The sequence below is a fragment of the Trachymyrmex cornetzi genome, unplaced genomic scaffold, assembly GCF_001594075.2.
Source record: "Trachymyrmex cornetzi isolate Tcor2-1 unplaced genomic scaffold, Tcor1.1 scaffold44, whole genome shotgun sequence".
Taxonomy (NCBI): domain Eukaryota; kingdom Metazoa; phylum Arthropoda; class Insecta; order Hymenoptera; family Formicidae; genus Trachymyrmex; species Trachymyrmex cornetzi.
Window position 1 is genome coordinate 1,002,977 of NW_017299179.1, and position 10,629 is coordinate 1,013,605.

A 10,629-nucleotide genomic window follows, 5' to 3' on the forward strand; every position below is an offset into this window, starting at 1 on the left:
TGTCATAGCTGCAGTTTAGTAAAATTTTCATATGTTGTATATATTTCAAGTTTATAGAGGTTGATCAACTTCGTTATATTTGCATTGATTTTTATTATTATTGTCCCAATATCGAGTTTTGCAAAATCTCTTTTTTAAACCGATATAGAAATGAAATTAATATATATGTCATGGATTACATTACAAATGTTTATATATATATATATATATAATAAAGTTTAGATATTAAATAACGAAGCAGTTTGATTCTCGTATAGAAACTTATAAGTTGGGCGATGAGAGGATGTTGCTACTCGTCTTTTTTTGGGACATCCTGTATACGTTAACTGGCATTACGCACTTGTTCGCCCACGTTTAGGACTGTCTACGAGCAACGTGCGTGGGACAATGTGGCACAATTTTTGACAGCTACACATCATGCTGCGCCACATGGATTGCCCATTTTTTTTCCTGTCGCGAGCGACGCATTTCATTCAAGCGTATCGATTACTGTTCGACATCGTTCATAAAACTCGATGGAACGAAAAGGGATATAAGCGTGAACATCGACACGATGCAGCGTGATATTATTTGTAAACTGCATTAACCTGGAATTGAAATGAATTTTGAATGAGTTTTATTTTAAAGTTAAATGTAATCAACGACGAATAAATGTAATATATATTGAAAGAGGAATATGAGATGAATTTAAAATCACTTCGGTAGTGCCATAAATTTTAAATTTTGTGAATTTTAAAAAAAGTAAATTCAGATGTCATATACAATTACAATTACAATGTCAAATGCAAAGGAAAATTCGTCGCTCTCTGAAATCTCACAAAACGACAAATTAAATTGACGCCGCAAATCGTTCTTTAAATGTACGATCTGTGAAATCGTGGCAAAATAGCACGGAACGTCTGTGTGAATGACGATGGTGGTTTTCTTTTTTTTTTCTTTTTTACCGGACAACACAATGAGATATTTTGCAGTGAGCAGAGGTCCGCGACAATACGTTACCACGTGTACGTCGTGAAAGAGACAGTACGATCAATAGAATGTCACTTATACGGAATGTTTTGCGTCACCGGATGGCAGACAGACTATTCCGCATAATCCCTTGTGGCCTTAATGGAAAATTTCCCCGTGTAATAGAGACAGATTAGATATAGCTTTCTTCACGTATGTATATTTCCCTGGATGTTTAACTTCATATTCAAAAACGTTGAGAATTCACAGATAACGTAAATTAACTTTTCTGAACAATGAATGTATATCTCGTTAAGATAATTTGAATAAAAAGCACGAAAATATGGTAAAATCATATCGACGAGAGAAATTGCAGACAATGAGCTTCATAAATGTAAGGCAAAACATATATAATGTAAAATAAACTGTATAATGAAATAAAAAAAAATATACGCGCGGAATAAAAGATAATATCCTGCGATAGTATTATTATATATATATTATAAAATATATACTAATATATATAATATTATGTACGTATCTAATATATAAAATATATATAACTATATACACCATAAAGTTCATAAAAATGAAAATCCTATAAACTTCTCTGTGTTATATAAAACTTTACGATGAGTTTATCTTTTCATGCATACTTCTTTATCTCTTTCTCTTTTTCCCCTCTCGTAAAAAATAAAATGCAAAATTATATCTAAAATCACTCTTTGAAAGAATTCCATTTCCAGCGCGGCGCGAACAAAGGATAGACCGCCAAGTGTTCACATCGTGTGGCTTTCCCCCATAGCTTTTCCCGGGGAATTAAATCGATAACTCCCTTTCTCGACCGTACGAAACATTCGCGACCGTAGGGGGACCACAGGCATAGGTCTGGCGGCCATTTCTGCCGTTCTTTTCCCGAATTTTCCCTCCTACGATCCCCTGCGATCCGCTTTCTCCTGCGGAGCGTCAATGATGGCTTCGTGTGTGCGTCGGTCTCGAAATTTAAAAATTTACGTGCATCCATTTCGAGTGATGGAAATGTGAGAAAACACGAAACGAACAAAAAGCAGCGAAAACATTTTAAATGTGTACCTTATGAACATTTTTTAATTACCATATGAGAAATTCCATATCAAAATATTCACTTTTATTTCAAACATTCCCCTTTCATAAAGAAGAAACTATTGTAGACTATAGGTCTGTTCGCCTTGAGATTACACTTTTTCGTACTTTTCACACTAATGAGATAGATATATATTTGGCGCTGAAAAGAGAGAAAGCGAAAATAACTAGAGTTAAAAAAAGGTAAAACGAACAGACCTATCAAATAGATTACAGTAATATGGGTCTTCTATAATAAGCCATTAATGATAAATCAGAAGTGAGAAGAAAAATTGATCAATTAGTCGTCAATTTTTAGCTTTTGACTTCTGATTTATGACTAATGGCTTATTGCAGAAGGCCCATAAGATTTTACACGTACAACAAACACGTGACAGTAAATACCAGTAACAGAAAGGGTAAGTTGACACAAGGGAACCATTAGAGCTCCCGCTCATACAAAATCATGGCACACGTGAGAAGACAGGCTGTGTCGGATATCAATAATGCCGATGGAAGATAGGACTGCAACGCTCGAGAAGGGTAGCAAAATAAAGACAAACAATGACATCTAAAATCGTAATGCTTCTTGGACCCCTGAAGGCTTTCCCGAGAAAAATTGTACGAAGCTCCCGTAAGGAATAATTCAAGAATTAAAAATATATACCATAATCAAGAAAAATATATACCATAATCCAGAAAAATAAATTGCGTTATAATAAATTTGTAAAAGAGAGTCGAAGGAAACTTTTTTTTACTAAATCACGATAAATATTGTTTTCGTAATTTTACCTATGTATGTGCATGTATATATATTGTACTGTGTATTGTTTTAATTGTTTATCATTTTATAATTAAACGTGAATCTGGGACACGAGAAACAATACAACAAAATTCTCGCGGTTGCAAAATACTGTCGGCTATTTTCTGCCGTGCGGCAGAAGCGAACGCCGCACATTTTTCGCGCAACGGAAACGTTGCTTTATGTACGATCATAAAATGTCAAAAGCGCCGGTGGGTCATATCCATGCGTACGTACATACGACACGCCGGTTAAATTACCGGGAGCTTTTTGCGCGCGTAAAATGTGGTTAACAAACGGTGAAGGAGAGACGGCAGGAAATGCACCGATAACGTCACTCACATTGCGAGATAGCTGATACTAATATTAACATTTATGTGCGGCTGAATAGGTTTAAAAGTTGCATCGCGTAACAGCGTTGATAAACGTGAGACTTAGGAAATCTTAAGAAAAAATCGATACAGATATAAAAGTTTTATTTTTCATGTTTATCCGTCATGAATCGCTTATTTTTAACATTTTTGTAATTTCTGTATAATTATGTATTTATATATTTTTTTCCAAGATTCATGTTTATAAATGTAAAAGTTTGCGTTAAATTTTGCAATAACGCGAAAAGAACGATTTCGCTGAAGTATTAAAAAATATCTTTATTGGATCATCAAAATAACTATATAGGACACTCAAAGTGATTCCTAGAATATCAACGTTTTTTACAGCACCACTATCTAACTATGTTTAAGCATTCCACATAATTATTTGGATGTCCAACAAAATTATTTTCAGATCTGTATCCAGCGAAATTTTTTTATGCTTCAGCAAAATCGTTCTTTCCGTGCAGAAAAATAATATCAAAAATATAGAAGCAAATTGATGGATACAATTTCACTGTAAAATTTGGAATAAAAGTGAAATTATATACAATTTTAAAAGGAGAGCACCGTAGTATTACCTGTGGGATACCGGAAATGGGATATCAGCCGGATATCGTAAAAAAGAATGGTGCTTCGAAGGCTTTTTCGATATTTTCGAGTTAAAATGGATCTGCCTTTAGTGTTCAGGGTTTACGGCACGAGGGCCTCGGTAATGGCAGGAATAACGCATCTGTAGACTTGCCACGAGAGAGAGAGAGAGAGAGAGAGAGAGAGAGAGAGAGAGAGAGAACGAAAGAGAGAAAAAGAGAAGAGGAAGATGGCGCAATTCTACACCTACAACGGTCCCGCTAAAAAGAAATAATGCATAGGGGCATGACCGCGTGAATAGTGTCGTACATTGGTAGATTGGAAGATTGTGCTTTAATCGCGTCGCTACACACTCAGACCGTGCGAGTCCCGAGCACAGTCGAGAAAAAATCCCGGAAGCTATCACGTGCGAACAAGGAGAGTCTGCGAATCGTTACTACTTTATATCTGGAGGAAATAAAAAATCTCTCGTTTAGCCATTAGTAAGTTATTCTATTTTGTATGGTTCAGATATACTGAAGATGGCTTGAAGTGAAGCCAAAACGTCTGACTTATCGTAATATGAAATAAATTTTCTTTTTATCGCACGAATTACCGCGATTAAAAACTCTCATTATGGCCCTCTATTTGTTTTTTATTTAGAAAATAAAAAAAATTGCAAAAAATATATATATTTCGAAATCAAAATTCTAAGCGGACAAATTTAATTTGAAGTTTTCTTAACACTAGAAATATAAACGTTTCTTACTCACTAAAAGGAACGAATAAATTATTATGAAAATAAAAGAGTGATAAAAAATCGGATATTTCATCGATATAAAGAACATAATTTATTAAATTATTTTATCTAATAAATTGCATAAACAGGTAAATGGCTCCAGGTAAATGGCCGAAAACGAGAAACACCGATGATTAAAAAGAGAAAGGCCGAGGAATCAATGATTAATCTCATCACCCTGACTAAAGGCGTTATTTATCGGATTAAAGCCGTTTGCACTGCTTGAAACAAGATTGAGTTGACGGTGATGCTAACGACCTTAAACTGAGCGCCGAGGATTAACGCGAGCGTTAATTAATTCGCGAAAAAATGCTGGACGAACGATGCCGCGTTGTAAATTGATTCCGATTCCGAAGCCAAAGTCTCGTTCTTCGTCTTCGCATACTTTTTGCCGCGTCAGAGATCTTCAAGCAGACGCAGCCACTTGACATAGCTAACCATCGTCGGACATAGACATTCCAGTATAACGATAAAATTCCATTTGCATTATCTTTTAAATATTTCCTAATCTTTTCTAAAAACGTATTTTTCTTTCTTTTTGGAATAATCGAATTCAGTTGGACACAATGGTGCATATCTATTAAAGTCGTGGTACACCGATTTAATCTGTGTGTAAAAATCAAATGCAAATATTTCGAATTATAAAATACAATTTATTTAGCAGCACATTGAAAAAAATGACTGAACGGATTAATTGGAAATTAGAACGAATTAGAATTTTCTGGTTGAATCTACTAAAACTCTATTGGTTGAGAGAGAAATAATCGGAATTTTGATGATTGATATAATCATAATTTTCCAGTTCGTTCGGTTCAAATCAAACATTTTTCTTAGTATATAATAAAATGTATGAAGGCAGTTTGATAAATCTGTTTTAAATTTTTTTTACTGAAATTTGACTTATTTTTCAACATAGCCTCCTTTTAAAAAGTCACTGATTTATCAACCTGTATCTCCGTATTGAAGACTTCACGTTTAATTCGTTTTTATATTTATATTGAACATTTCTAGTAAACATACATCTTTACGTCAATTTGTGTACGATGACTTTAATGCGCACTGAATCGAATTCGCTATGAGAAATATTTCTTTGCGTACGATCTCCATAATGAATTTTCTATAATAAATCTAAGATTTAAGTTTTAAGCCATAAGAAATTGACCAATCGTAGTCGATTATTCATCTCACATCCGACTACTATTGATCAATTTTTTATGGCTTAAGATCTAAAGTTTAGGTAATGTCTTATTATAGAAAGCCCATAAAGGCTGCAGCGCAGACTTTTGCATAACGCATAAGGCACAATAGAATCGACCAATCAGAATCCTTCATTTCATATTCCGATTCTCTTTGAAAAGTTTGAATTGAGGCCAGTTATGTAAACCGCTACGTTTGTATACTTTTATTAAATCAATAACGTGGATTTTATATAAAATTGCTGCAACATTTTAATTTACAATATTAATTAAACTTCACATAAGATTTTTCTTACTGTTTCTACCAATGTAAATTAACTATAATCTTAGTTCAACTTACTCTTTATCTTTTTCTAATTCTTAGAACTAGAACAAGATAAAGTTAGCTGAACCGAGATTAAAATTGAAGTACATTCGCAGAAACGAGCATGTATCGTTAAAAGAGTGATTGATTTGCTACTTCTTGTTTACAGTTCAAACGACTTGACGTTAAAATCCGCAGGGCTTCGTGTTTTTATAAATTTTCTTCTAATACTCTGTGCCATATATCTTTACTCGACAAAACGCGATAATTAGTGTGAGTCAGGTTTCCCCGTATCTCTCGTACGCGAAATGGAATTCTCCCAGGTAATATAGACGCATTACCTACTACTTTAACCTCTAATATAGCAAATCACCAGTATGTACACCAAAATTATTATTCGACATCATCATCGTCGAAACATTGTTATAAAGGATTCATCTTCCTTTTAAATCTGCTGAATCCTGTTGCCACGTAGAGTAACTGTCCCTATTAGGGTGCTTTTGTATTTCGATAAGTCATAAAGAAAACTAGCACGAATAAATAAGAAAAAATATTTTTTTTGTTAAGTTAAATTATTAATGCATACGATACCGAAGATAATATTTTATTTTTTGAGTATTAAAGTATTTTACGCAAGATTTTAAACTTGTCCCTATTAATGTGCTCTGTATCGGAGCTGAGAACGTTGTGTTATAAGTGTACATTAAAACAAATATAATTGAAATAATGACTTATGTAATATTAACTCAAACAATTAGCTTAAATTTATTATCTGTTTTAGTAACTGTATGTTAAAATGAGTCAAATGTGGATAGGCACACAAATTGGGGGCACATTAATAGGGCCATCGCCGTTTGGAGGATTCCCTAATAGGGACAAGAACATGTTTTTTATTTTTGTCAAAAACATTATAAAGTATTAACATTTTTTAGACTAAAGAAATATTATAGGAAAAAGAAGTAGTTGAAAAACCGATGTTGATTGCGAGCAAATAAAATTAAAGCTACAATATTTAATAATTAATTCAGTAATAAGGAAATGGGCTAAAAGGCACATTAATAGGGACAGTTACTCTAGCGACATTCGAGATAAGGATGCTGAAAGTATTCGTCGCTCCTCGGAAGAGCGCGGAGGCGCGAAATCCGGGACCGACCCGGCTTTATCAAGCGCGGACTTTACTACTCGCGCGCACGATCAATGCATGAATGGAGCGCACGCAGGGACACCCACACGCGCGCGCACGCACGCACGCCGCACGCACGCACACACGCACGTAACGCCGCTGCCGGCGAGAGAGTCCGTTTGTGAGGATCCTCGCGAACGTCATCCAAACGAAATCGTCGCGAGCTGTCACGCGCCGCGCGATCTCGCGATCATTACGGGGATTCCCGGCCGGACCGGCCGGACCGCGCCGTGGAATTTGACAGCTCCAAAGTGGAACGGCAAACGGAATGAGAGGACGGGGGGGCGGAAGGAGAAACTCGCGCGCCTTGTACAAGATAAAACACGACTTACCGACGCCGTACTTGGTGGTTTTCGTCGTCGTCCACATCTCGAGAGCCGGACGGTGCGACGCCGACGACGTGGACCGGTGGTAGCGATAGCTACATGCCAGGGCGGCGCGTCCTACTCACCTGACTCGCCTCGCGTGACAATTCGTCTGCGACGATTTTGATTATCACGAGAGGCACGAAAACACAAACATTAGGTGTGTTCGGCCGCACGAATATATCGCACACTGCGCCGCGAGTCGCCGGAGTCGCGACGACAGACGGCTGGCCGTAACGAATGGCGTTGTTGCCGGTACAGAGGCCGCGAGTGCCGCGAGGCGAGCCGCGGCTGACTGACGGCAACGCCGCCGCCGCCATCGGCCGCCCGCCCCCTCCCTCTCGCAGCTAAGGCCGGCCGTCACTACGCGTCACGTGGTATACGCGTCGGATGCACGGAGTAAAAAAATAACTAGAGGCGCTAGTGATGTATTATTAAAGACCCCGCGGAAATGCGTGACTGCTACAACTTTAATGGTTAGATTGTAAACGTTAATTTTATGATTTGTTATTAGAGGATGTATTGCAGAATAAATGTATAGTAACGAATGTAAAATTATACTTTGTTTCGAACGAAGCTTTATTTTCGTCTTAAAGACGATTCAGAGAACGCGAGTTCAGAACTAAAGGCGTGTCTTAAAGATTTTTTTTATATTATTGTGTCTACAAGATTTTGTCAAAGAGTCTCAGACGTTTTGAAAATTATTTTAAAAATATAAACAACGCTATTTAATTACGATTATACTCTCGCGTGATATACTTTGTTGACTATTCAAAATCTCGAATTGTTAAAATCGTAATTCTTGGAAATATAAAAAATTCTTGGGACTATAATATCGATGGTGCAACCACTTTGCTGATTATATTGTCATATACTGAAAAAATATATTACAACAATAAAGATTGAAAAAGTATTGGAAAAATAGTAATATTAAATTTTCAAAAATTGCAATTCCTGCGAACGTTTTCAAAATTAAGCGCCAAGTCCACCAATCGAATCGTTTCTCCTGACGCGAGTTGCGCGGAACCCCATAAAAATGTTATGGGAACGAGAGTTTCCCTTCTAGTTGTTCCATGGGATATCAGGTCATATTAGGTCAGGTGGTCAAAAATCATTGAGAAACGGTTACCAACGGTCGTGATTGCGTTTCGTCATTCGATCCATCAGGTTTAGGACAGGACTATCTTGGACGGGGCCCCAGGACTTGCGACGACACAATTGTTACATATTGACGACAGGATTCGCCGAGATGCGACCGGACTCGCGCAGCGTCTCGTTCACGTTTCACCGGGAGGTGTTAAGCATGCGAAACTCGCCGGAGATGGTGCGGAGCTCGCGAAATCTGCGTCAGCGTCTGCAAGATCGATTCGAGAAAGATCGGGGATCGTCCAACAACGATGCGAAAGAGAAACCACAGAAGACAAAGGATTCGACCGACCGGCCCTGGAACAATATCAGCCTTGGCAATGTATCCGCGGATTCGAGACGAGCGTTACGGAACGGTGCCGAGAAGCTGTCCAGGACAATATCCTCCGTTCGTACTACTTTTGGCACAATATCCCAGGTAAGATATGAAAATTTATGAACAAATTGACAAGAAATGAATTTTATCTTTTTTATGTTTCTTTTACTTGGACTGTCTATTATAGATTTCAACAGATTCAAATTAATATCATCTTTTCATCTTTATTTAATATTTAATAATCATTCTAATTATTTGGTTCAATCAGAATTGATCCTATTGAAATTATAAAACAATTATTTTCATATTAATTAGCATTAAATAATTTCATTATAAAGTAACAGAAGTAAGAAGAGAGTTTTAATGTCTATTAAAAATTTTAGTGTAAATATCTAATGAACCTTCTATAATAAGCCATCAGTCATAAATCAGAAGTCAAAAACTAAAAATTAATGACTATGATTGGTCAATTTTTAGCTTCTGACTTCTGATTTATGACTAATGGCTTATTGTAGAAGGTCCATGATAGCTTTCTACAATGAGCCATTACCAAGTCTTAAGTTGTAAGAAATTGATCAATCATAATCAAGAATATAAGAAAAATAATCAACTATGATTGGTCAATTCCTTACAGTTTAAGACTTTAAAGCTTAAATAATGGCTTATTGTAGGAAGATATATTATTAGATATATAAATTTAATGCATTATATTATAATACGATAAATATATATAATATCAATAATATATGTATATCAAAACCAAGCAAATGATACTTAAAGAATTCTTTCCTATGTATAGAAATTTAAGAGTTCCACACGTAGACGCCAGCGACTGGAGGAACAACAGTCTCCATCCAACATGCAGACACCTCAGACTCGCTCCCGTCAACTTTTAGGTCGCACTCCGACTAAACTCTACAGTCCTTTTGGCATTGAATCACCGAGACACGCCTGGAATAAGGAGAATGAAATTAGCACGCCGGTACGTGCAGTACGTGCCTCGTCGCCAGAGTGCAACATGCGTTATATACAATGTAGACCATTTCGCTTTACAAAAGTGAAAGGATTCTCCATGTTGAGATAAGGGAAGAGCCAGGAGCCTTCTCTTCAAAGTTACTGCATGTCGATCTCTCTTTCTTCCTAGCGAACGCAGCCAGGTTTGCGTGCCTTGTGTGCAGCAACATTTATATATCGAGTATAATTTATTTATGTTCAGTCGCGAGCAGCTCGCCGCAAGCGACGAGATTCCGTCATTGAGGCAGCAATGATGTTTTTTTATACAAGTGGGATAGGACGAGGCTGTTCCATTAGTTTCAACCCTGTGGGTTTTCTACAAGTCTTTACCTTTAAGTTTTAAGTCGTAAGAAATTGACCAATCATAGTCGATTATTTACATTTGACTGTGATTAGTCAATTTCTTAGAGCTGAAGATTAAAACCGAGATAATGGTTTACTGTAAGAAGTCCATTAAAGTCAAGGTTGTTAAAGACTAACGTGTTTTTTTTTTTTTTTTTTTTTTAAAAAAAAC

General features: G+C 36.5%; 3 protein-coding genes across 4 annotated transcripts in view; 2 read left to right on the plus strand and 1 right to left on the minus strand.

Annotated features, from left to right (window-relative positions):
- spg (dedicator of cytokinesis spg) overlaps window positions 1-7,854 on the minus strand; it is a 56,326-nt gene extending 48,472 nt beyond the window's left edge. For both annotated transcript variants that reach the window (XM_018512872.1, XM_018512871.1), the window contains exon 1: window positions 7,607-7,854. In XM_018512872.1, the coding sequence (XP_018368374.1) occupies window positions 7,607-7,643 (37 nt within the window). In that variant the 5' untranslated portion in view covers window positions 7,644-7,854. The remainder of the gene's footprint in view (window positions 1-7,606) is intronic.
- LOC108764579 (mitochondrial import inner membrane translocase subunit TIM44) overlaps window positions 4,981-10,629 on the plus strand; it is a 76,625-nt gene continuing 70,976 nt past the window's right edge. Inside the window, exon 1 of the mRNA XM_018512876.1 lies at window positions 4,981-4,986. The gene's annotated coding sequence lies outside the window, so the exon portion shown is untranslated. The remainder of the gene's footprint in view (window positions 4,987-10,629) is intronic.
- Window positions 8,699-10,424, plus strand: LOC108764586 (uncharacterized). Its single transcript, XM_018512890.1, has 2 exons — window positions 8,699-9,203; window positions 9,901-10,424. The coding sequence occupies exons 1-2, from the start codon at window positions 8,889-8,891 to the stop codon at window positions 10,183-10,185; spliced, it is 600 nt and encodes a 199-aa protein (XP_018368392.1). The 5' UTR covers window positions 8,699-8,888; the 3' UTR covers window positions 10,186-10,424.

Bases quoted from the DNA above. Each gene is read 5' to 3' on its own strand.
- LOC108764586 (XM_018512890.1), top strand. From the start codon at position 8,889: ATGCGACCGGACTCGCGCAGCGTCTCGTTCACGTTTCACCGGGAGGTG. The intron at 9,204-9,900 runs GTAAGATATGAA...TCCTATGTATAG, and splicing joins CTTTTGGCACAATATCCCAG to AAATTTAAGAGTTCCACACG.